This window comes from Stegostoma tigrinum, chromosome 8 (genome assembly GCF_030684315.1).
Source record: "Stegostoma tigrinum isolate sSteTig4 chromosome 8, sSteTig4.hap1, whole genome shotgun sequence".
Lineage (NCBI taxonomy): Eukaryota > Metazoa > Chordata > Chondrichthyes > Orectolobiformes > Stegostomatidae > Stegostoma > Stegostoma tigrinum.
Window position 1 is genome coordinate 40950387 of NC_081361.1, and position 27768 is coordinate 40978154.

At 42.1% G+C, this 27768-nt stretch overlaps 1 protein-coding gene across 1 annotated transcript in view; it reads left to right on the top strand.

The window, feature by feature from the left end:
* The first annotated feature begins 675 nt into the window (after positions 1 to 675).
* fam151a (family with sequence similarity 151 member A) overlaps positions 676 to 27768 on the top strand; it is a 31502-nt gene continuing 4409 nt past the window's right edge. Inside the window, exons 1-7 of the mRNA XM_048538737.2 lie at positions 676 to 871; positions 11238 to 11390; positions 14925 to 15074; positions 16904 to 17066; positions 21853 to 22077; positions 24962 to 25101; positions 26387 to 26524. Coding sequence (XP_048394694.1) covers positions 706 to 871; positions 11238 to 11390; positions 14925 to 15074; positions 16904 to 17066; positions 21853 to 22077; positions 24962 to 25101; positions 26387 to 26524 — 1135 coding nt within the window. The 5' untranslated portion in view covers positions 676 to 705. The remainder of the gene's footprint in view (positions 872 to 11237; positions 11391 to 14924; positions 15075 to 16903; positions 17067 to 21852; positions 22078 to 24961; positions 25102 to 26386; positions 26525 to 27768) is intronic.

Sequence of the window (27768 nt, forward strand, 5' to 3'; positions counted from 1 at the left end):
GAGTCCGGGGAGGATGGACAGGTCAAGGGGGCGGCATGAGGTTAGTAGGTAGGAAATGGAGGTGCGGCTTGAGGTGGGAGGATGGGATAGGTGAGAGGAAGAACAGGTTAGGGAGGCGGGGATGAGCTGGGCTGGTTTTGGAATGCAGTGGGGGGAGGGGAGATTTTGAAGCTTGTGAAATCCACATTGATACCATTGGGCTGCAGGGTTCCCAAGCGGAATATGAGTTGCTGTTCCTGCAACCTTCGGGTGGCATCATTGTGGCACCGCAGGGTCTAGGCCCGGAACATCAGCTTTTGTGCTCCTGAGATGCTGCTTGGCCTGCTGTGCTCATCCAGCTTCACACTTTGTTATCTTGGATTCTCCAGCATCTGCAGTTCCCACTATCACTGACAATGTCAATGGCTGCTTCGGGGCGCGGGAGGGGGTGCTGGTGTTGGTTCTAAATACCAAATAGTTTCTAAACTTAGTCCGCTTTACGTCTGTACTTTTGAAGCACTGTGCGGTTCCCTTTAATTTTAGAGTTGTGTTTTACTGGGATGCGTGTGTGTGTGAGGGGTTTGATTTTGTAATGGTTGGGTTGGTTTTGCCTGGGAAGCAGGAATTGGGCGGGTGTGAGGGGAGGGAGCAGGCTGAGCTCCGCCCCGGCCTTTGGGAAAACCCTGACGGGAAGCGGAGCAGGAGCAGAGGGAGCCTGGAGCCGCGATGCTGGAGCTGGTACCGGACGAGGAGTTCCTGTACAAAGATGGGAGGAATAGACTGTCCATCCGCCGGCGATGGAAGCTGCTGGCCGGCGTTTTCTTCGCTGTGCTGGCTGCCGCTTACCTCGCCCTGGTGGGATACTTCGCCGTTTATAGGAACTTCTTCCCAGGTAAGAGAGGAAGGCAGTTTGAACCTCACCCCCACCCCCAAGTCGCCCTGTTTGCTGTCCTACCTCTGGGTCAAAAGGGAATAAGATGAGTTCCACTCCAGGTCCTTAGCACAAAAATCAACATTGACACTCCAGTGAGATGTTTCTCAGCCAACATCATAAAAACGAATTATTCTGGATTTAGCGTGTTGCTGTCTGTAGGCACTTGCCAGGCATACATTAGCAGTTGCATTGTCTATATTACAACAATGCAAGTGTAAGTTTTTCTTTATATGAATAAATAGAGGCTGCTGAGGTGGTTCGCTGGGTGTGTCGCTAATTGCAATTTGCAGACATTAATATTCATTCCAGAGATGGGAAGGAATGATTGCAAAATAATTAACTAACTGAAGCCGTCAGCTCTCTCCTACCTTTCATGTTGGAGTTGAGTTCGACATGCAGAAGGCATTCACTGATATTCACCAAAGTGGTTGTTTCCTGTGTTCATGCTTGAATTGTAAGTGTTGACAGTTTATTCAACTGTGAAAGTCATCACATTGTGTTTGAACCTGATCTGACCCCCTATTATGAACACATTCGAACAGAGGCCCACTGGATTGCAATTGGAAGCGGGAGACTTGTCCATTTTTGTTGAGTTTCTGGCCAATTGCAAATATAGAATACATTATAATTAATGACAAATAACCCTATCTGATCAGTTCATATTATTCACAATTACACTCCCTTTGGAAGGACTTTTAATTAACTTTCAACTTGTTCATTACCCGTTGTCTCTTTGGTAACTCTTCAGTGCCCGTGTAACATACTGCAGCATTGTCAACAACTTAGGACCAGCTTCAGTAAAACAGCAGAAACTGATCCGAGTTTCTGAATCTAGTGCATGGCAAAGTGCAGCAGTAGGCATTGAATCTGGCTAATGTAGCCCAAGAGCCCTGGGGCAACTGAAATTGTTTCTGTGAGACAAAGAGCCTGTGTGACAGCTCAAGGTGACACTCTGGTTCCAACACTAAGGTGATGGAGATATTTGGTTGAATTGGAAAATGTCAGATGAGTGTGTCACTGCAGTTTCAGTAACAAAAACAGGAATAGTTGGAATCAATGAGCGATTCAGCCACAACATCTGTGAAGAGAAGTGGCATACATAACCCTTCATTAACGGCACTGGTGCAGGATTTATTTCTGAATCATTTTACTTCCTCTTTTCTCCACAATTGTTTTGTTTGCCTTGTTTCGTTTTTTTCAACATTGTGAACCCTCTGACCTTTTCTTCTGCATTTTATCCCTACAATAACATGTCCCATTGTAGTTCAAACCAGAACAGTGTGCTTGCACAGATATCCTAGAATCAATTAAAACAGAATGGAGAAAGTGCATATTCAAAATGAACAAGCCTTAGTCTGGGAATATAAAAGACCAGAAATTACTCTTCAGTTGTATAGGGTTTTGGTCAGGCCCCATTTGGAGCATTTCTGTCAGTTTAGGCACTGTGCCTCAAGGAGGTTATATTGAATTTGGAGGGCGATTCACCAAAAAGATCTGAGAGGATTAAATTATGTGGATTGTATCAGTGGTGTTTGTATTCCTTAAAATTTAGAACGTTATTGAATAATTTAATTGGCATGTTCAAATCATAAAGTAATTTGATGAGGTAAAGAGGAAAATTTGCATCCAAATAGCACATTTCATGAGCACAAAATGTTGCGAAGCATTCTACAGCTGCTGAAGTACTTGTGAAGTGTAACTATTGTTATAATGTAGGAAATGTACCAGTTAATTTGTGCGCAACAAACTCCTACAAACAGCAATGTGATCATTTGTGATGCCAATCAATATTGGACAATTCTTGGCTCAGACACCAGGGATACCTTCCCTGCACGCTCTTCAGCATAGGATAGGATTTTTACATCATCTACATCATCCTTTGGCAGGGATACAAGAAAAAGGGGACAACCATGAGGAATGTAATCAGAAACCATATTTTGTTCCATAATGTAGTGATTATTTTCTCTAAAAAGGCTGTGATGTGAGGATATGTGAGATAGACAGGGTTGTGTTGGATAAGGGTACCAGGATCTAAGATGGATCAATGGTATTGAGGTACAAATCAATCATGATTTAACAGAATGGTGGAATAGGCTCACAGGTCTGAATGGCTACTACTTTCCTCGCATGCGCACTGCATTTTGTGAAGCAGTTTCCAACAGCAATGTGCTGCTGTCACTGTGCACTTTGCTGGAAGTCTCAGATAGAGACTATCACATAAGCTTTGTGCAGACAATGTAACCTTTTTGATCCATAGAATGAAAACATGGTCAAATTCTAATAAAATCGTCCCCCAGATCAAATCCCATTGCTCAAAGCTTTTTGTTACATAGATTTCCATTAATATTGGGTTTAGTTATGATGCTGTCAGTGTTTGGATAATGCACTGATGATACCTTTTCAAATTCACTTATGAAGAGTGTACACTCATATCCTCACATCCCCTTTTAGAGTTGCAAATTCCTATGGAATCATAGCTCCACGAGAGGCAGCACATTCACTGAGAACTTGGAAGAGGATGACTGGGGGGAAGGTGCAAGTTAAGCACCATGCACATTGAGTAAGCAATGTCATTCCTCACATTGACTCAGCAGCATTTCGGTATTTTAAAGATGGTAAGAAAGTTCAAAGCTGTGATAATGATATAATGTTCTGGATGTGAGTTTGCTCGCTGAGCTGGAAGGTTAGTTTTCAGACGTTTCGTCACCATTCTAGGTAACATCATCAGTGAGCCTCCGGTGAAGCGCTGGTGTTATGTCCCGCTTTCTATTTATCTGGTTAGGTTTCCTTGGGTTGGTGATGTCATTTCCTGTTCTTTTTCTCAGGGGATGGTAGATTGGCTCCAAGTCAATGTGTTTGTTGATGGAATTCCGGTTGGAATGCCATGCTTCTAGGAATTCTCGTGCATGTCTCTGTTTGGCTTGTCCTGGGATGGAGGTGTTGTCCCAATCAAAGTGGTGTCCTTCCTTATCTGTATGTAAGGATACAAGTGATATTTGATTGGGACAACACCTCCATCCCAGGACAAGCCAAACAGAGACATGCACGAGAATTCCTAGAAGCATGGCATTCCAACCGGAATTCCATCAACAAACACATTGACTTGGAGCCAATCTACCATCCCCTGAGAAAAAGAACAGTAAATGACATCACCAACCCAAGGAAACCTAACCAGATAAATAGAAAGCGGGACATAACACCAGCACTTCGTCGGAGGCTCACTGATGATGTTACCTAGAATGGTGATGAAACGTCTGAAAACTAACCTTCCAGCTCAGCGAGCAAGCTCACATCCAGAACCTCAACCTGAGCTACAAATCTTCTCAAAACTCGCTAATGATATAATGTGGATACAATAGAGAAAATTCAAGGATGCAATTGTTTGTTGAGATATTCTGTAAAATAGCCAAATATTAACTCATTGACAATATTTTAACATATCCAATTATTGTATTAGCATTGAATCATACAGCATGAAAGAAGACTATTTAAACCATTGTGTCTCGTTAATCTCATGCCCCTACCCTTTCTCAAAACTCAAATTAATTTTGATAAATTCCAGTGGATGGCCCATGAATAGAATGTTAATAAATGATGGCTTTTCCCCCTTTATGTTCACATTCAAGCTTTAAATTGTTCCCTGTTCAACATTTTGTACAGCAAATGTATGGTTAAATTGACTCATTTCTGTTTAACGGTATTAATTATGAATTCAACCAAACCAATCAACATCAGAATTAAAGCTAGAATTATTAATTAGAATTAAAAATTAAAACTCAGTATTGAGTGAAGTGCAGTTCCTGTGAGACATCAACAATAACACGTGCAATTTATACAGAATCTTTCTGATAATAAAGATTGCTGGGGGTGGCAATAATGTCAGATTTGACACCAAGACATATAAGGTGATATTAGGACAGATGAATGTATGTTTGGTCAAAGTGATAAGTTGAAAGCAACAGCTTACAGAAAGAGAAAGAGGGTGAGGATTAGTGAAAGAATTCCTGAGTTGAGGAGCAAAACTCGACTACCAATTAGAGATAACAAGGTGTGGAGTTGGATGAACACAGCAGGCCAAGCAGCATCAGAAGAGCAGGAAAGCCGACATTTCGGACCTAGTCCCTTCCTCCTGAATATCTCAGATTCTCCAGCATCTGCAGTCCCTACTATCTCTCAACTACCAAATGTTTAGTGAAGAAAATTGGAGATGTACAAGTGGCCAGAATTGAAGGAGCATGGACATCTGAAAGGGCTGTTGAGTTGTAGGCGGCTACAGAGATTAGGAGAATTGAGGCTGATGAGAGATTTGAAAACAAAGATGAGAATTTCAAACAGGAAGCAGACACAAACCTGTATTACTGCCATTACTTCATCTGCCTACAATTACAGGATATGGCCACCCCCATCATGGGCTTAAATATTTATTGATTGCAGTAGAGATAAAGTGAGTCTTAGTAATAATTTACAGATTTTAGTCTGTTATAAATTTAATCTAATTGTAAACTTCACGATAGATCATCATTTTATATTCATGTTATTGTAGCTATTGAGTGAGTTTAAGTTCAAAGTCTACGTTCAGTGTATTATTAGTAAGCTTTAGTTTTAAGGCATTCAGTTGATTGTAAACATGAAATACACATACCCTGTCCATATGTAGCAGACACTGTTGTTCTCCTTAGTGACACTCTCAGTGACTATTCAGTGATATATCAGTGACCAACTGCTGTCACATCAGCTTTCTTCGACATTCATTCTTCTCAATGTACCTAGTTTAAGTGACACATACAATGAGATATTCAAATGACTGTGTTTGGTGATTCCTTCACTTCTTCAAAATTAAGCTACAAGCATTTGATGTTCTCAGTGATTATAGATATTTATGAATCAACCTGCTCAGAGATGTTTGTACACACCTTTTGAAGCAGGTGGGATTTGAACCTGGGCTTCGAGTCTGGGGTAGGGATACTACCACTTTACCACAGAACCCTATCTCAACATTTATATATTTAACAGTGGTTGTGCAATGAGCACCCAGAATGTGACATAAAAACCTTCAAATCTCATAAAGGAAAATTCCCATTTCAGTCAAATAATCAATGGAAGGCTGATTTGGTTACGTAAAGCTTTTCTGACCAGTCAGTGTGGCTCAGATTGGGGCAGGGTGGATCTTGAATCTGGCTTCTTGCCCAGTTCGTGGTGTTGTGTTCGTGGCAAAATGAGGACTGAGGACTGAAGAAGAAGACAACATTTTCTAATGAGTTGTTCAATACACAGGCAATGCTTTGAAAATGTCCTGCTGTAGGAACTGTTGCAAGACGGTGTGGTCTGCAGGGAATGGGTTTCACAACCAATGAAGAATATCATCAATCACAGAATTGTCTGAATCATACATTTTAAAGACTCCAGAGCACATGGACCAAAGAAGAACAATCTCCTTGCCATGATCCTTACAGAAGGTTGCCTCAGTGGCACCATTGTTTCAAACTCTTCCTGCCCAGTTGGAATTGATGTCTTCCTATCTGGATTCGGTTATTTGTCCCATTGTCCAGTCTTTCCTCTTCTACTCATGTGACTGTACTGATGGCCTCAGTCACTTTAAAATTTTCCAATGTTTTGCCCCTAACCATCTCTTCGCCATGGCCACCCAGTCGCCATCCACCTCCATCCTCCACCAGTTTAATCTGAGGGCAGATTGGGTAACTGCTTTGCAAAATGGCCCATTCAGTCTGTAAACTTCCAGTGACCAGCCATTTTACCCAAAACGTCAGCTTTCCTGCTCCTCTGATGCTACTTGGCCTGCTGTGTTCATCCAACTCTACACCTTGTTATCTAAGATTTTACAGCATCGGCAGTTCCTACTATCTCTGTAGCCATTTTAATTACCCACCTCGTATCTCAGTCCTGTGCATTGACCCAGTGAAGAGCAATGTACAGTTGAGGAACAGCGCCTCACCATTGCTTCAGAACTTTGCAGCCTTCCATACTCAATACTGAGTTCAATCATTTCAGACTGTCTTTTGTTTTCTTTCAGTCAGCAGCACACCTGCTACAGGCATATCTTTTGTCCTTTCGTTTCTTTCCTCCCTCCATCGCCAATGCCCCTGCCCTGAAAAACCAACTAATTTGTCTGCCCTGTCTTCCCTCCTGCCACAGACTTTCCTCTGCCCTTTACCCAAACATCCCTTGCACAAAATCAAGCATGTTGCGGTTCTGATGAAGAATCATTGATCTGAAACGTTGATTCCATTTCCCTCTCCACAGATGCTGAGGGTTTCCATCTATTTTCTGTTTTACTTTGAGGACGAAGAACTCTCTGTTTCACTTCATTTGACTATATTTCGTGAACCACCGTCTTTTCTGAGTATTAAAGCTGAGAGAGTGAAATCTCTTTTTCATTACAGCTGTAGAGTTTGGAACAGGACATTAATCTTAAATTACTTCCTTCAAAAGTGAAAGCTTGTCCTATTGATGTGTGAATGTGTTGTTCTCATATCTGCCCAGCCACAACCCCTGCTGTGCAATTGAAAGGATTGATACAAGGCACTATATTCCCACAATAGTCCAAAACCACCCAGAGGTGCAATAAACCTGGCATGAAGCTGCCTGCAATATAGAGGATAACAAAAATGTGGAATCTAACCATGTCAAAATATTATGAGCTTTCAAAGAAGTCAACTGGGGCAACAGGATCCATTTTGCCATAGGAAATCTGGTGAGAAAGTTATTAATTGATCAATTTTACTTCTGCCGAGTGGTGAATCACTAAGGTCTAAGTTCATGTTTGAGAGTTCTTTGCCCAGTGAGTTCCTGTTTCAACCTGATGCTGGTGTTGAGGTTGGTTGGCTCGCTGAGCTGGTTTCTTGTTCCGCAGACGTTTCGTTACTGTGCTGGGTAACATCTTCAGTGCAGCCTCTGAAGCGTCGGTGTGTTTTCCCGCCTGGGTTTTAAACTCTGGGGTCCATTGCGATGGATTGCCTCACTTCTGGGTTTCCTCTGCAGGGGTCAAGTTCAATGTGTTTATTAATAGCATGCTTTGTGGAGTGCCATGCTTCCAGGAATTATCGTGTTTGTCTCTGCCTAGCCTGTCCCAGGATTTTGGTGGTGTCCCAGTCGAAGTCACGGTTCTCCTTGACCATGTGAATTGAGATGAGTGAGAATTAGTCGTGTCTTTTTGCAGCCAGTTGATGTTTGTGTGTCTTTGTTGTTAGTTTCCTTCCTGTTTGTCTGATTGTAGTGTTTCTCACAGTCTCTGCAGGGGATCTTGTAGATGACATTGGTCCTGTCCATGGCGGGGAGTGGGCCTTTAGTTCGGGTGAACACTTGGTGTCGTGTTGATGTGGGTTTGTGTGCCACTCTGATGCCCAGCGGTCATAGAAGTTGTGTGGTGAGTTCTGAAGTGTTTCTGATGCAGGGTAGTGTGATGAGTGTATTGGGGCGTGTAGAATCTTTCTGATGCTGTTCCCATTGGCATCTCCTGGAATCCATTATCCTTAAACACTTGGAAGAGGTATTCCTCCTCCTCCTTTGCATAGTTGCTAATGCTTACATTGCTGCTGACAACCCTTCAACGCAATGTATCCAAAAATTCATTAACAAATCTGTAAATAAATTAAGACTACACAATATGCGTGGGAAAGAAATGCAGAAATTGTCACGTGTTATTGTTACATGTTAGCTCCTTTCCTGCTTTCATTACCCTTTCCTGAGATAACTTCCTTCAGTTGCTAGGATCTGCACAATTGCTGATCTTGCACTGTCTGGACATCACATCAGAAACTGGTAAGATAAAGATTTCAAAATGAACTTTATCTACAAGTTGAGCCAATAAAGGATGCTATCAGTGAGTAGAAATTATTTATAGGACAGCAATGTGACATGATTCTGCAGAATTGGAGGCTGCCTGCCTTTTAATCAGATAGCAGTGATCAAACATTGCAATTCAGAACCTCTCCCTGTATCATCTTATTTTATGTTGCACTCAGACTCGGTCATGCAGTTCCATAATTGCTTGTAATTATCTTCATTACAGACACCACAGAGCTCTGAGAACCGACACACTGCCTTTTACTCATGAATTCTCTGAAGCACGAGAAACGTTAATGATAATGTTGGATGATTTACAGATTTGGCAGAGTGTTGTTGATTGAGACACTCCCTATTCGAATGTCACCTCAATTACTCACTGCAGACACAATTCTGCATTCATCAAGATCTGGCTCTTCCCTGAACATGCCCCGTGCCCAAACAATTTACTACCCCTTCCCCCATGCATTCTCCCATCCTGTTCAGACAACGGTGAATGATCCATGGGAATGGATTGGATGGTGGATGTGGGGAGCGATTATGGGAATTGGTAGAGATTCCAGGGTTACCGGTTGTCCTGTCCTCTCTTTAAAGGCCATTCCGCTTGCCTGGGCTTTGAGTGCAGGCTGGCTGTTCAACAGTGGAGGGCATCATGGCAGAACCTCATGATTTGCATACCCAGTGTATGAATACAGATACTGTCCAGCAAAGGTTGCACAATGATGACTTCAGCTAGTTTCAGTGGAGTTAAATGTTAGTGATGTCAGAAAACCCAGCACAGACCATAGAGATCACACCTGAGATTTTACTGGTCTCTGTAACCCAAAAACAGGTTTATCTAGTGAACATAGGCTGTTGCTTTTGAGTTTGCAGTTATAATTGCTGTTGACATTGAATCGTGTGGTTACCACTGTGCTTATTTTTTTCCATCTAATTGCATGGCTAGGGAGCCAGTGGGGAGGAGTCCCCAGACCCTTCTAATGTTTCTGGTCACAGCGCCTCTGATTCATTTGTCTACTTTGAGCTTCTCCTAGACCAGTTCAGGAAGCTGAAAAGTCTGAAATAGTCTGTATTGTCTTTGCGAGTTGTATGAACTTGAACTTTGGTGATTTGGAGGGGGGCAGGGGGCACACATAAACTGTTCAGGCTCTGATTCATTCACGTGTGGCTCAATCCATGAATGCCCTGACACAGACTTTGACCTGAACCACACAGACCAGCCCTTCCTAATGTTCCAGGTGCACAGAGTATACTCGGGACAAACCAGTAAAATTAAATCCACAAATGGTATTTGTTTCAAGGGCTGGATATTCAGGAGCTAGGGGATTATATGGGCCTCTCAGACTGCAGCTTGAACACCACTAATTTAATATACTTTGAGTTTCCTGAATGCAAGAAAAGAAAGACTTCCATTTAATATGTATAATTCATAATTTCAGGATGCCCCAAAGCCCCTTTGAGCCATTGAAACTCTTTTGAAGTGTAGTCACTGTTTAATAGAGGAATTGAAGAGCCTATTTACACTCAGCAAGCTCTCATGAACGGCAATGATGATGAACAGCTAAGCTATTTTAGTAATGTTAGTTGAGAAATAATTATTGGACAAAACTCTGGAGAGCTCCTTTTCTCTTTTAAATTCTGCAATGGGATCTTCGGTGGTCACCTGAGTTTAGAATGAGCACAAGAGATAACAGCAAATGCCTCGTGCAACATTTTACTTTTGGCCAAGTTTTTGAAATCCATCCACAGGCATGGATTGCTAAACTGACCCACTGAGATACCCATGGTTAAAGCTTTAATTTTTCTGATTCAGACTACTGACTCTTTTCTGCAGCAGTACATACACATGCATAAATCCAGAGCTTAGTGCAGCATGTTAACATAGCATGGGGGAATATCCGGCAGTGTACAAGTTGCTTCTGCAGTTGGGTCCACATTAACAGCAGGGCTTTGGTTCTACTCTTAGATCGAGTCAAGGAGAACAAATGCCAATTGACAGTGAGAGGTAGCAGGAACTTTCGATGCTGGAGAATCTGAGATAACAAGGTGTGGAGCTGGATGAAGACAGCAGGCCAAGCAGCATCCAAGGAGCAGGAAAGCTGACGTTTCGGGTCTAGACCCTTCTTCAAAAAAATATTGATAGTGACTGGTATAGTTCTGCAGCTCTCAATAATAAGCCAGGCTGACTTGTCAATCATCAACACACCCTGTGGGACATTGTTGGAATTAGAATCATAAGTTAACAAGGGTAGGATGGGCACAGAAGATGTTAAATGAATATCATTGCAATATTAGAATATTTTGGCATATGCTTGATTACTGAAGCTGTATCACTTGCATCTCACCAAACAATTAGTTTTAACTGTTATTGATATAGGAAAAATAAATCCAGTCACTTGCATTAACACAATGTGTGTCACAAAGATACTAATCGCAGTGTGTGAACCAAAAGAGTAGGAAGAGAAACTTATTTAAAGTGATGACAAGTAAAAAAATATATATATTTTGTTTGCAACTTCAGCCAAGGGCTTTGAAGTAAATGGATCTTTCAGTCCAGGTGGGGACCTACTGGAGTACTTGCTTCAACAAGGAATGATTGACAAGAAGGATGGGCTGCTGGTAACGTGGCACCATGCTGCAAATAGCAAGAGCGAAATGGAGGCAGCCTTGAAAGGTAAATGTGTGAAACTAATGTTCTTCACAAATAAACTCTACTCTGTCCACCCTTACATTGTGCTTGTTCCAGTGCAAAGGAAGAATTTGATCACTTCGAACAACATCGATTTTCTGATGTCGGAAGCAAAAAACAAGGGAGAAGTTGGGCTGGTTTATCTTTCCCCTTGTATCAGTGATAATGGGAACTACAGATGCTGGAGAATCCAAGATAATAAAATGTGAGGCTGGATGAACACAGCAAGCCAAGCAGCATCTCAGGAGCACAAAAGCTGATGTTTCGGGCCTAGACCCTTCATCAGAGAGGGGGGTGGGGTGAGGGTTCTGGAATAAATAGGGAGAGAGGGGAAGGTGGACCAAAGATGGAGAGAAAAGAAGATAGGTGGAGAGGAGAGTATAGGTGGGGAGGTGGGGAGGGGATAGGCCAGTCCAGGGAAGACGGACAGGTCAAGGAGGTGGGATGAGGTAGTAGGTAGGAGATGGAGGTGCGGCTTGAGGTGGCAGGAAGGGATGGGTGAGAGGAAGGACAGGTTAGGGAGGCAGAGACAGGCTGGGCTGGTTTTGGGATGCAGTGGGTGAAGGGGAAGAGCTGGGCTGGTTGTATGTTGCAGTGGGGGGAGAGGACGAACTGGGCTGGTTTTGGGATGCAGTGGGGGAAGGGGAGAATTTGAAGCTGGTGAAGTCCACATTGATACCATTGAGCTGCAGGGTTCCCAAGCGGAATATGAGTTGCTGATCCTGCAACCTTCGGGTGGCATCATTGTGGCACTGCAGGAGGCCCATGATGGACGTGTCATCTAAAGAATGGGACGGGGAGTGGAAATGGTTTGCGACTGGGAGGTGCAGTAGTTTATTGCAAACTGAGCGGAGGTGTTCTGCAAAGTGGTCCCCAAGCCTCCACTTGGTTTCTCCAATGTAGAGGAAGCCACACCGGGTACAATGGATACAGTATACCACATTGGCCCAGTTCGTCCCCTCCCCTCACTGCACCACACAACCAGCCCAGCTCTTCCCCTCCACCCACTGCATCCCAAAACCAGCCCAGCCTGTCTCTGCCTCCCTAACCTGTTCTTCCTCTCACCCATCCCTTCCTCCCACCCCAAGCCGCACCTCAATCTCCTACCTACTACCTCATCCCACCTTCTTGACCTGTCCGTCTTCCCTGGACTGACCTATCCCCCCCCTACCTCCCCACCTATACTCTCCTCTCCACCTATCTTCTTTTCTCTCCATCGTCGGTCCGCCTCCCCCTCTCTCCCTATTTATTCCAGAACCCCCACCCCATTCCCCTCTCTGATGAAGGGTCTAGGCCCGAAACGTCAGCTTTTGTGCTCCTGAGATGCTGCTGGGCCTGCTGTGTTCATCCAGCCTCACATTTTATTATCTTTCCCCTTGTCAGGTTGGCTCAGTTGATAGCACTCCTGCTTTTGAGTTAAAAATATTGTTCGCTGAAGCCTGGTCCATGACTGAAGTGTGCAATATGGACTAACCCATCAGAGCACAGTGAAGCACTCTTCCAGGAGTGAGCCGTTAAAACAAAGTCTTATCTATTTGATTTAATGAATGTACAGTGCACTGAGTCTCCAATGAATTGTGAATGGGATAACCTGCCACAGGATTAACACCAACTCTTTAATCTCCAATCATTGCATTTGAGACCATATGGGATGCCCACTACTTTTCCGTCTGCTCCAAAAGACATCACATGCCACCCCATTATTTTCAGATTGGAGTTTAGAAGAGAAAGAAGTGACTTGGTTGAATCTTAAAAAGTCCTGAGGGCCCTTGAATGGGGTAGATGTGGAAAATATATTTCCTGTTATATGAGAGTCTAGAACCAGGGGGCCACTGCTTAAAAATCAGGGGTTTCCTGTGCTTTTTAAAAACAGAGATTAGGTTAAAAAAATTTCTCTTTGAGGGCCATGAGTTTTTGGAACTCTATTCCCTAAAAGAATGATAGAACCAGAGTCCCAGAATATTTTTAAAGAAGAGCTGGATAGTTCTTTGTGAAGCAAGGTGTTGAAAGGCTGGCAAGTGTAGGTAAGAATGTATATTTGAAGTTACAATCAAATTAGTCATGATCTAATCAAATAGCGGACCTGCTCAAGGGGCTAAATGGCCTATTTGTACTGCTGATATGTAGGTCACAGAACCAATTAAGTTCAAAGGCATAGACTGCATTATGTGTATTATTTGATGAATGACTGTTTACACTTCATCCCTGGCCTTCTGTCTATGAATTTCCAAACCATTTATAATGAGGTTAACTTCTGGGACAAGGCCACATGCTTATCTACAGATGAAAGCTCCATCCACTGTAATTGGAATCTGAACTGTCTCTATCTCATAGCTTAGTAAAACCAGTTGGCTCTAAAGCATATCTACCCTTGGTATATAAAAGCATACATAAAAATGTAATGCAAATCCTGTTTAATGCAGGGTGAAAACTCTGCTTTCATCACAGGCTGAGAATGGACAATTTTGTAAGCTGGTTACTAAAACTAAAAGTCTGAATTGAAACTGTCCGGAACCATCTGTGGACTTAAGGGAAAGATCAGGTCACACTGGAAGCTCAATGTCAAAGGACCACCAAATTAAACAGAAGCTGTATTCATAGATATTATTAGTATGACATGCCCCTGGAGCAGTTGGGACTTAAACTGGGCCACCTGGCTCAGAGTAGGGGCATATCACTATAACCACATGACCCTTAGCCTGTATCCCTAATGTCCGCACACGGAATACTTTCAGCTGTCTCACTGTTATCAGTTTGCTGTTGTGAGTCCATTTACTGAATGCAGGCAGAAGCCTAATGTCATGCACCCTGTGTAAGACAGAAATAATTTGTTGGAAATAATAAACTGAAGACCGTAGAGATCTTCTTGCTTTTTGAAGTTCAGCTGGAGCGATTTTTAAATGAGCAGTATTCATGGTGATGGTGTAGCTGCCCTGTCTGGGGAACAAGGAAAAAGAAATTCCATGTGTGGTTGAAGGTGACTGGCTTGTTGGCTAAGTACTTGTACCAAAGTACACCGTCCGGAGCACAGGGCTCAGGTTCAGTAACTGGAATGTGTTAAGGTAGCCGTTCTTAGGTGGATCACCAAGTAGGAATACTGCACGCTATCTCAAAACCTCTGCGCAGGACTGAGATGTACAAATCCCAGCCCAGATGCTCGCAGAAACAGAATCAAACAGAAGAAACCCCGGCAGCACAGACATGATCAGAGAGGAGATTCCAAAGACAGTGAGCCAAAAATTGCAAAGCCAGCAGTCTGTGGCACAATATGTTATATTGGCCAAATTACTGTGAAACATGTATTCAGAAACAAGCCCAGAAAGAGACGGTCTTCCTTCATGCATGCCTCAGTTGACCCAACCTTTCTAATTTAGCAGCACCTCAATGTCCATGAAGATTACAGTGAAATGAACCAATCTGCTTTGACCCACTTGAAATGACAGGTGGGGAAAGCCATAAAGAAATCATATGGAATGTTGCTAGTTCCACAGTCTGATTGTTGTGGATGTGTGTTCCTAGGGAGTGCAATGGTACTGGAAGCAGATGTCAATCTTGAAGGACTCAACACTCAAAACGAGACTGGTACCCCCGTCATGGCTCACCCACCCAGTATCTACAGTGACAATACCTTGCAGGAATGGCTGGATGCTGTCATCAGATCTAAAAAAGGTAACACTTACCTGCTTAAAAACTCATTCTGAACAAAAGATCTTCCTCCTTTCCAAATCTGTCCATTGATGAAATTGTTAGCAATTTATTACCACTGGATTTAAATATTCCCACACACCCCTGGCTGACCTCTCTAGTTCTTGAGGTCATTCAAAACTGCACTGTCCATGTGCTAACTTTCACGAGATCCCAACTACTGTCTTCCCTGTACTGACTCCTGCTGCAACATTGCCTCCGTTTAAAAATTCTCATCTTTGTTTTCAAATCCATCAATGCCATCGGCTTCGCTATCTCTTTATTTCTCCCCCAGCATCCCTGAGTTTAACCATTCAGCCTCCTTTCAGTTGCCCAGATTCTAAACTCTGGACTGATCTCTCCCAAGCTGCTGCAAATCCCCAACTCTCTCTCCTGCTTGAAACTCATGAAAACCCACTGTTACAATCGAGCTCCCCATCATTGGTCTGTTCTGTCCTTAGATGACACAGTGGCACATTTTCTTTAATAACTCTCTGTTGACTTTATTACGTTAAGAAATGTAATTTGTCTTTATATAAACAGCTACCCTGTTCAAATTTCCTTTAAAACACTAAGTAGTTTTATACCTTCTTCTGGATGAGGAAAATACATCTGACATTTAGAGGGAGAATAATCAGAAGAAGAACAATACTCTAAGACTGCAAAAAACACACTCATGTTAGTGCAGTGCTCATTAACTGATCCTAAAGGGTAACAGACTGGCAGAGGTAACGCCACAGGCAATATTGATGTACACCCGAAACCAGTGCCAATTCAACCCTGTGTGCCCTCAGTGTTCAAGGCATTCTCTCCATGCCCCTCTCTCCTGCTTGCTGTTTCTGTCAGTGCCCCACTCCCTGCTTCTTCCTCCCACCCCTCAGCACTGTTGTCCCTCTCACTTCCAGTGGTTCCTCATTCCCGGGGATGGTGAAGAGTGAGTGAGAGTGTCGGTGATTGGGAGGGGATGTTGAGCAAAATGGACACACATTGAGAGAGGGCAGTGAGAAAATTGTGGCACCAGCATTCGATATCAGTGAACACATTTGCAAATTCCTCGATTTATTCCCCTGTTCTTTGTGAAAGGTACCTTGCTGCTGTGTCCGGTCAATGTTCCCCATAACTCAGCATTTCCACTCAGCAATTTTTGAGATAAAGAAGATTTTCTCTTATCTAGGCAAGCATCATTAAATCTTCCCTTTCTTTGTAAGTCAATCCCACATACTCACTTGGTTACACTTAGCATCTATTCCATGACTCTTTACCAGCTGATGTGATGTTCGATATCTCTTTATAGTGTAGGGTGGATACTGACAGCTGCCCTGACTTCAACAGTAGTGCTACAGAACGAGAGGAGGTGCTACTGCAGCTCGGGGAGCAAGGGGATCCTGAGAAGATCTCTTTCCAAAGGCCTGTTTGTGCCCCGACTGATGGATCTAATGGCTGTTCATGGCAGGACAGTAGTGACAACAGGGGGAGATTTAATGGTCACCATTCACAGAGTGGACAGTGTATTTTCTGGATGTGGTTGGAATGAATGCTCATCCTTCCCATGTAGCCTGTCACAGCAATGCAGTGCACACAACTGAACCTCTTACAACAGTGAGAAAGGTCTGTGTTCTGTAATGAAAATCAAAATAATGATTTTCAGACATAGGCTGGTAATGATGGTTGTGAATGCACCCTGTATGGTGGATTACAGATCAGACCTACCAGAATGTTAAATATGTGAGTGACTGTAGACTCTGGGCGAGGGGAAGGGTTCCAACGTTTCGTCAAAGGGTTTGCAGATGTAAAATGAATGTTTTTTTTTCCAGGTATCAAGCTGGATTTTAAAAGCATTGATGTGGTAAACCCTTCCCTGGACATCCTGGTAAAGAAATATAATGAAATTCATTTCAACCGACCAGTCTGGCTAAATGCTGACATTCTGATTGGCCCAAATGTCCCAGGATTTATGCATCCGGTCAATGCATCCAGGTAACCTTAAACCCGGTGCTGCAAGTTTCAAAAATACTATCACTGCTAAACACTCTTCATGTTAATTTCACATCCGACATGAGTCTTATTTCTGTTGTGTCCTGTTGGAATACTGTGCCTTGCTGAGAAACCTCACAAGAACCAACTGCCTTCTCCTTTTTGCATGTAAGTTTTTCCACATGTAGATGTGACGATATAGCGCTGTACCTTTGGACTTTTGCCACTCTTCTGATGTTGCTTACCAGCATCGTCTCTGTGCTGTGAACCCACATTGTGATAGTATTGCTGCGGTACCATTAGCCAGGGAGCACCAGGCTAGAATTCATTGCATTTCCATTTATATGCATGCCCTGCAGTATGGCACATAATGAACAATGAACTGAGACCTTGTATGTACCATCTAGGGTTCAGCATTAACACTCTGAATGGTCATGTTTCCTGTGAATTATCAGTTATGCTGAAGCATGGAAAGTGTGACATGGATCTATAGTCCAACATGAATCATCACTTCTGTTGAGAAGAAAAGATTATGTTTAATTCACTCTCATTCGCCCTCCTGATGAAGCTGCTCTTTGACACAAAGAGACACTTAAGTAATTTAGAGACAGTCCTTGAGCTTTAACTTTCCACTTGACAGACATTGAGCTATTTCTGGCTGCTCTGTGTCTTGTTAAAATGACATTTAAAGAAAAATCATTGTGCTGAACTTCCGGAAATCTTTTTTCATCAGATATTTCTGTTGCTGAATAACAATTACATAATGTAACCACAATTGCAGTCCTGTGTCACACCACCAGCATCTGTTTTCAGACACACAGAACTTGCTCGCTGCCCGACTGCTGCAGTCCCAAGAGAAATGGAGAGAGAGTTACTGCACTGAAAGAGAAGCCCCCATCGTTTGATCTGACACCCGTAGCCAACAGTGCAAGAGATGCCACTGCTTTTGCAATGATCACAAGTTTAGGGTTGGATTGTCATATGGTGAGCCAATGCACACCAATGTGTAAAAGGAAGGCTCATGAGCTAGCTTGCCAGGGGATTTTTTGACTGGACTGTATTTAATAATGATACCAAAGGGACATCGATTTTTGATGAGGTGAATAACCATTTTCAAGCAGATTGTAACTAGTATTGGGACAATCCCACAGCCTTGTTTGACAAAGGAGTCCTGATGTAAACCCGAAATGTTGGCTTTCCTGCTCCTCTGATGCTGCCTGACCTGCTGTGTTCCTCCAGCTCCACACTCTATTGACTTGCTTGACAGAGGCTGGATTTTGAAGGTATCTGTTTCAGATCTCTCTCTCATGACGGTTGCACTCATACCACCTTGAAACTGTTGCAGATTGTGATTACGTTTCTTGGACATCCAAATCTTTGGAGCACAATCCCCAGAGTTTTGTGATTTTATCTATTAAATGATTTAGCCATGTCAATGAATGCAAAACAGTGTTTGTGGTGTGGTTCTTGATGTTTTTCTTGCATTTATTGGATAAGAAAGACCATATCAGATGTCTGTTTTAAATGTCCAAAGCTACATTGTGACTGACATTTCCTTAGCAACAGACTTTAGGCTAATTGCTGGATGGTCCCTGTTGTGCACAAGGGGAATACCTTGATCATTTCCAAAACATGATTGATCTTTCTTGAAGATACCTACAATTGTTAGATCCCTGAAGTGGGGAGAAATTTGTTTTCCTCTCAAATTTTCAATTTTACAAGAGATTCTGCCCGTCCTTGAATGTTGCCCAAAGTAAAAGCCATAACAACCCCGATTTGGTCAGCTAAATATTCCATCTTTCGTACATGGTGGAGGAAAGATGCTGCAATATGCTCAGAACTTCCTACATGGAGGGTGGAGGTCAGGGCAACAATGGCAAACAAGGGAAGTCGGGGACAGCATAAAAGCAAATGCACACAATTGGGGAAAGCTGGAAAATTGGGAAACCTTTATAATGCAACAGAAGTACAACTTAAAAAAAAGTGAGGAGGAAATGAAATATGAGATGAAGCTAGCTAGTAATCGAAGCTATCCAGTAATACAAAAGATTGCAAGAGTTTTTTTTAGATATCTAAAAGGTAAGAGAGAGGCAAGAGTGGACATTGGACCAAACTGAATTGGTATTTTGAACCCTACCGCAGTTGTCATGGTGGAAGATACCATGGTAGCAGCATACCAGAGCTTCAGGAGAGCCAGGGGGCAGAGGTGAGAGTGGTGACCATCACAAAGAAGGTAGTGCTGGGGAAGCTGTAAGGTCTGAAGGTGGATAAACCACCTGGACCAGATGGGCTACCCCCCAGGATACCAAAGGAGATAACTGAGGAGATTATGGAAGCATAGGTGGTAATGTTTCAGGAATCACTGGAGTCAGGGAGGGTCCCAGAGGACTGAAAAATGGCACTGTAACATTCCTGTTCAGGAAGAGAGAGAGAGAGAGGGGCAGAAGACAGGAAATTATAGGTCAGTTAGCCTGACCTTGGTTTTTTGTAAGATTTTTGAGTCCATTATTAAGGGTGAGATTGCAGAGTACTTGGAAGTGCATGGTAAAATAGGCCTGAGTCAGCATGGCTTCGTCAAGGGGAGGTCATGCCTGTCAAGTCTATTATAATTCTTTGAGGAAATAATGAACAAGTTAGACAAAGGGGAGCCAATGGACTTGATCTATTTGGATTTCCAGACTGCAATTGATAAGGTGCTGCACAGGAGGCTACTAAACAAGATAAGAGCCCATGTGGTGGTGCAAGGTATAGTGGAGCAGACTCAATGGGCTGAATGGCCTAATACTGCTGTTGTAGCTTAGGGCCTTATCTTGGCCACCACCTGTCTCAGATGTTGTGGTATACAGGGTAGTTGCTGTTGGTGCACTCCTGTACTGCCGTGCGATCTGGGCTATGTATCAGAGGCACCAGGAACACTAGGGAAATTCCAGAATCAATGCCTCTGCCATAACCTCCACTCTCAATGGGAGGACCATTGAACAAATACAATTGTCCTTCTTGAAGCCAACTCCTCAAATGTTCGTGTAAAACTTGTAAAATCAACTTTGATAGACTGGATACCATGGCAAGATCGCTGCAAAGCCTTTTCCCCACTGGGTCCCATTTTTTCAACTCTCAAATGGCCAACCTCACCAGCGCAGCAAAGAAAATACTTCAGAGATACTCGGAACTCTCCTTGAAGCACAGCAGCATTAAAGGCAATGACAGAAGGGGACTTACTACCAGTCGCTCAAAATGGTGACAATATGTCCAGCAAGTTGCATCATGCTTTGGCTTCATAATGTCTGAATGATGTTACAGAGAAGGGATGAAAAGGAAATGAATTCGCAACTCTAGATCTCTGTCCCCGATTCGACGTTAAACCTGTTCAGTCACATGAAGATAACAAAGTGGGGAGCTGGATGAACACAGCAGGCCAAGCAGCATCTCAGGAGCACAAAAGCTGACGTTTCGGGCCTAGACCCTTCATCAGAGAGGGGGATGGGGAGGTGGGTTCATGGCAGAAACTCACACCTGAGGTCGCAGTCAAAAGCACAACCTGACCCCAACAAAATCAGGCAGACCTTTACTGTTCCATTAGAACCGACTGTGATTCAGTTTTATACTTCAAATATGCTCAAAGTAGGACAAATGTACATTTGTTTCAGTGATTCCACAGAATGCAAATCCCAGTGTATTTATAGTTTACTGATTTAAAGAAAATAATCTGGGTCTTAGAATAAAACAGCTGGCTGTAAATTACAGACTGGAGACGATTGAAAGGGTTTGGAAGGTATCCACATAGAATAATGAATCCTTAGAATGAAGGATAATCAGATATTTAATCAAGAGGTTGGGATCAGAAACAATGCATAGATTTTGATCCAAGGATTTTATCACTTTACTGAACTAAATAACTCAACAATAATAGTTGTCTGTTAGTATGAGTCGTAGATTGAATTTGATCTACAATAAACTGGGAAAACAAAGCTCTTTTGATATGTAAGCCCCTATCTCATGTCTGACTACTAGCTTAAATCATTGATTTAGTGTTTTCAACAATATTTTCATGTTTCATATCACACCTCCTTTTGAACTATAATCTCTGATGATCCCAAACCTGCTCCTGCTGAGAGGTGACACCTCCAAAAGAGACATTGATAACATTGCAATATTCATGAAATCTTGGAATATTTTTCCTGCTGTTTGCTGACAAAGGAATTAGATGATTTATTTTGACTAACCTCTTCAGTTGTCAGATTCATACCAGCACACAAAAGTCTAATAAATTTCAACAAACGTTTCACCTTTTGATTCTCCCAAACCTGCCAAGGTACATGTCATGTGATTGAATATTCTCCACTTGTCTGGGGATAAGTTCAACCAGAGCAGTTTTGTAGAAGCTCAACAGCATTTGGCGATCAAAGATCAATATTGCTATTCCTTCATAACTTCTGGAACAAAGTCCTGAAGCCTAACAGCACAGTGGGAGCGTCTAGACCTCATGGACTGCAAGAATCGATACAGAAACCCACCACCTTCTTCAAGAGATACGAGGGATTGGCTATGGGTATTAGCCTAATTAGTAACTTTCATAGTTGAAGACTGAATTAAAGAAACACCCAAAGACTGACCTTTGCTTTACTAATATTTTGGAGCTCCACAACCTGTATGGAGCTTTGCACATTGGAGTCTTGAGTAGAAACAGGAGCTTACTATAAGAACAACGAAATATTAAACAGATATTTAATAGTGAATTCTTGCTAAACAATTTCTGGCTATGATCTGACCCATGAAATTTCTCCTGCAGGTTCCTGGGTCTTATTCAGCGAAAGTTCCCGAGTGTAATCCTCTCTCCTGGCTGGATGTCTCTGTACTTACCAGTAATTGCAACTAAACCTTACACTCGAAAGATGGTGGAGGAAATGTATGACTTGGTGAAGGGTTTATCACAACGTGTCACATTCCCCGTCCGAGCTGTGTTGTTGAAGCGAGCTTGGCCACATTTTAGTTGGCTACTCAGTCAGTCTCCAAGGTAACCATAAAGGAATACTAACTAATGATGCCATTCTGTTTATTTTGTCTGTATTTATTGATGCTGCTTCATTCCAATTTGTGCTTCTATCTATGTCTCAGATCACATTCTTTATGCTGATACTATTAAAATAAATTCAATTATCTCAGAGTAAAAGTGTAGGGATCCTTGAAAAGTAAACTTTAATCTCATTTGCCAGATGTATTGGGATTTGGACGAGATGGGGTGTCAGTTTTTGAAGTTTTTTGGTCAGATTTAGCAACATGCGGCTGAAGAAGGCTGCTTTCCAAATTAAAATGGAGCCAGTATTAAAGGAGATTTAGATATGATCAAAAATAACTCAACAGTCAAATCAATCTGCATTATCAGAACAAGGTCTTTTAATCATCTCTGCTGTTGGGCGAGGCCAGGAAAATAACTAGCTCCCAGGCCCTTTTACTGTAAGTGGTTGATAGATGTTGTGTAAGAAACATGCCCTAGATCATCTCTTCCTCAAAGTGGCACGTCCTATACACTGGGCTGCATGCCATCCTTGTCCATTGCCCTCTCAATGGTACAGGCATATTTCCAATGGATTCAACGTTTAGATTGGCAAAGGATGAGGTGGCAACAAACCTATGTCAGTCACAAAGGGTAAGGTTGAGTTTAGTTCTGTTGTCTGCTATTTGCCATATGATAATTGCAAGATGATGAGACACACGCGAGTGTTCCTGGGCATATTTGTTTATTTTCTAATTAAATGTGGTTAGCATTGTTACTCACAGCAGTGTTAATCACAGGCTCCTGATCTTATGAATGCTGAGTTCTAAAATGAGACTGAATGAATTGTAAATTGTTTAGTTTGTCTCAGGGCCAGAGTCAATACAGCGTAATTTAGTTTGAAACTTTAAATAAATTACAATCAGGAGAAGATAAAAGCCACAAAGAATGCTTTAGGTTTGTTGCTGACAAAAATATTTCCTTCCTCTCTGAACAGCTGGAGTTAGAATTTGCATTTACATCCCTTTAGTTCAAAGTTGTTTCGTTCAAATAATGTCAAATTTATTTTGTTTTGCAAAGTTCCCGTCATGTTATGTTATTTACATCGGTTAACTGCAATTATTATCAATTTAAGTTTTTAAAAAAACTGAATACTGGAAATAGGTTGTAAGGTCGTAAACTGCAGGAGATTGGAGAATAGTGACTGAATGTTTGTGGAACCCAGGCGTAACTAGGTGACAGCGCTCCCAAGACCTGAGTATGAATATGTCTGTCATCGGGATGTTAGATGCTCTGGATGAACAGTCGGTGTCTGATGCTTTGGATCACAAATGGATTCCATGCAAAAATCAAAAGAGCAGCCCCAATTGCAATGATGGAAATGGATGTCCTTTACCTACTCAGAGTGAGAAGATGATCAGATAATGTTTTACAGAAGAGTCTTACAGATATGAAATATGAAAGACAGATAGAGAGATCACCTATAACTCTGCTTACTTCAGATTCTAGAGGTGAAGGGGTAACATGGTGCAGTTAGTATCTATATCAGGACTGACTTGTAGCATCTGATACAGAGCTTTTTAGCCTGAGTTTTTATATTTTTTTGTCCTCCTGTTTAGCTGACTGAATCTTGGTGCATTTTGATTCCAGATACCCTTCAGCAGTTTTCCTTGGCATCCACATCTGTTAGTTATTCAGCCCGGCTTAGTATTGCAGGCAAGTTGTGAGCACCTCCCTGATCAACAGAGCAGACATTCCAATTGGATTCTCAAGAGACCAACGAGGGAAGGGAAGCCTGGGAAACTTTATTCACCCTCATCCCTCTCAGTGGAGCAATCAGACTGATTGCAGTGACGAATGGCTGTAGGGCATTGAAGTAGAGACCTTTTAATCCCACAACATGTCGTGCAACAGTTAAGTAGTGCATGTGTTTTAATACAGTGTATCAAAACCGCCCAGGCAAGGAAGGGGTATGAATCCACTATTCATATCCTGCTTTGAGAAGGAGAGGTATTTATCCACTAGGGTCAATCCCCTGCCTAAGAAGAGGTACACATCCACATGTGTGATTTCCAAACTGGGGAAGGAAATATCTTTGCAGTTACTAAAAAGAAAAATGAAGACTTGCCACCATAGAATGCCTTTCTCAACTTTTGGATGTCTTAAAGCATTTTATAGTGAAGGGTGTAGTTTTTCTAAGGTTTTGTCAATGATGTAATGAAGGAAACACAGTAACTAATTTGTGAGCGGCAAACTCCCACAAACAGGAGTGTAATAATGACAACTGAAAGTCTGTTTTTGTGATGTTTGACTGAAGAGTAAACATTGACTGAGAAACTCTTCTTCCATTCAGCAATCCTACAGTGAATCTTTTACGTCCATCTGAGAGCAGATGGGGCTTTGGTTTGATAGTGCAGGGGGTGTAATCGTCTGGAGTCACCATCAGGCTTGAGAGGAATATAAATGCACTGAAGTTGCTTCCCTGTCCCCACTCCAACCCCCACCACCGCCCCCCCCACCCACCACAGTCTAAGAAAGAGTACGTATCCATGAGAACAAACCCCAATCCTAGACCAAGGAGGGCTACATGCACACTGGAGGTTCCACTTTCTCGCTCTAACGTGGGGAATTCAGCTGAAATATTGAATATCCATGGGATTGGCATTGGAACAGCTCATGAAGCGCTCAGTCCTCGGGCTGCTCATTTGAAGTGGCACTTGGATATGGCTAGAGTGTGTTGCTGATGGCCCTGTAACTGTAACCATTGCACCTCCAGAAGATGAGGGAAGAAAATTAGTAACATTTCTTATCGTCGATCCATGTAAATGGAAACTTACAGAAGAGTTTAGTGATTTCGAGGTGTCTGCCTAAAGCATTTGTAATGGTTGTATCTGTTTCTTTGTAGGTATAGCCTTACCCTATGGCAAGGATCAATTGATCCCATCACTGTGGAAGATCTTTTATTCTTCAGAGATAATAGCAACGTTGAGCAAATCTATTATGACATTTATGAACCAGTTTTGTCTAAATTCAAACAAATTGCACGTATGTATTGGAGTTCATTTTCATTAGTTCTCCTATTCTTCCTCCTTCTGCACTACACACTTACCCAGAGGGAGAGAGTAGGCCACAGCTTTGCTTTAAGGTGATTAGCTTTGCCTCTGTTATCTGGTTTTTTTGTGAGCACAGACTGGAATGAATCTTCGTCCAGTCAATCAGCTCCCTGTCTGAGGGTTCCCAGATTCTGCTCATAGATTTCCCACTGGTTCAAAAAGGCAGCTCACCACCACATTCTCAAGGGCAACTAGGGATGGGCAATTAATGCTGGCACAGCCATGTTCCATGAGTGAATATAAAAGAATTTCAGCAATTTGGTCTTTTTCTGTGGCATACTGCATTAGAACTCAATCTGCTGTGCAATCACTGTTAATCCCCATTCATTTCTTCACTGTTTTCTCATTGTGTGTTTCCTGCCACAGTACTGTTGCTGTAAGTTGCTGTGCAAATATTAAACCAATAGGTAATAACAGTACATTGAGCAGTCCCAGGTCAAGCAGTTTAAATGCCACCTAAAACTCTTAAATATGCTCTCCTTGCAACCTAGAGCAGAAATATAACTTCACCTATTGCACCAGTATCACATCCCAACCTGCATGACTTACTGAGTCGTGCGAAGGCTAAACCAGCAACTGTAAGTGAAAACAGCGACTTCAATGTGAAATCAGGTAGCGAGAATAAAATACAGAGAGGGAAAGAAATGTGACTAAAAGAGGCAAAAGATACAATGAAAAGGTGAAAAAAAATTCTTTTGAAAAAAATGCTAATCAGTTGTTAAAATATGAAGAAATAAAAGTCCATATTTGTGAGCATTATTTTTCAGTATCAGAGCAGCAGTGGAGACTTATCTGAATTTCAATGCCGAATCTGTCTCTGAGCTATCAAAACATTAGGAGGAACATAAACAGGAGCAGAATTTCAAGTTAAGTCACTTGTGTGCAGTCTGTGGAATTTGTTTGTGATTTACTCAATAATTGGCATTACGTTTACTGCAAAATCTGGGCCATTTTATCTCTAGGCTAGGTCACCTGCTCCTGATCACTGTTCATTGATCGTTGCCAGAAACTTTAATTGTTGGATGAGAACAGAAGTGAACTTGGGTTTTATTCTCTTTCTCCCTTCCTCGTTATCAACACTGGTAGAATATTCTGTAATGCACAAGCAGAAGTGGTGGAAATTTGCAATTAAACAAAGAGTGAGCTTAAATTTGTTACGTAGTTGCCTGCTGAACCAATCTGAATTTTATACAGTTAATCTACTTTACTGTGCACAGTGCAGACAAACCGAACCAGGAGGTTTTACCCTGGAGGGAAACTCATGGATTATTTCCCCCACCAAAATCTTGATGAACTGCAGATCAAATGGTTTGACATTGGATCCACAGAACTTGAATTGATGGAATTACTTCAAGGTAACAACATTCTCGATAGTTAATATCATTCTTCATCACAGGATTAATATCATGCCACATCAAACTTCAACCTGAAAAGAATTTAATGAAAATTAAAATTGTTAAAAATTAGAATTAATAAAATGCCCTTAAAAAATATGGGTAATGACAAAAGCAATTAAATGAGAATATGGTAGATCATTTACCCTTGTACCTCAGAAAGCACTTACGTTCCGCTAATTGTATCCCTGCTAGTAAAACAGCTGATTAATACAAACAATTCATCCCTTCTTCTGTCAAATGCAACATCAACAACGCATCTTGCAGTTCTGTGCCAATTCTTTCCCCAAGTCAATGAATTTTTTACTACTATGATGCTTTCAAGTTCTTCTGGTTCTGATTTAGAAACACATACACATGCAGGTGGAGAAGGTGCACAGTTTCATATTTTGATATACAGCTTGGAGATTCTGATACTATGTGGCACACAGCATAAACCTACACTGTCTCAGTGAGCATCTCAAGTCAGGTAGGACATGGGATAGTCAAAGAGTAAACTGACCTCTATGCTAGCTCAACGTACAAATCTAACATTGCTGGACTTAGACACAGAGAAAAGTGCTCTGTACTCCACTAGTTTTTTGGTCCTAGGTTCAATTTAGAGTAATCCCCCTCTGTCTTTCCCAATGTATCATTTTACCCCATTTTAGAAGGAAAACTACAATGTACCAAAATTTAATTACGAGCTTTTTTGGACGGTAGGCAAATACTACAGGCTAGTGTCCTCGTGGATGTTCGGGTGGAGGAAGAAACAAGCACGAACTTTTACTTGTATAGATTTATTCAGAATAAATTATTACAAGTGTATAGTTCCTAAACTGACTCATACCCTGGGTCAGTAAGTGTCCCTGTATATCTCCTTGAGTAACAATCCAATGAATTCCCTCCACCTCTATTTACTTAACCTCAACTGATGCATTTTGCATAAACTGCTACAATATCTGTCCCTTGGAGCTAACAGAGAGAGCAGATTTTAATTTCATCAGTTTGGAGTACTGTGTACAAATCTGATTGTCCTGCTATAGGAGGGATATTATTAAATTGGAGAGGGTGGAAACAAGATTTACCAGGATGTTGCCAGGACTGCAGGACTTTAGTTTAAGGAGAGGCTGAGACTTTTTTCACTGAAGCATAGGAGACTGAGGGGTGACCTCATAGAAGTTTATGTAATCATGAGTGGCATTGATAAGATGTATCGCAAAGAT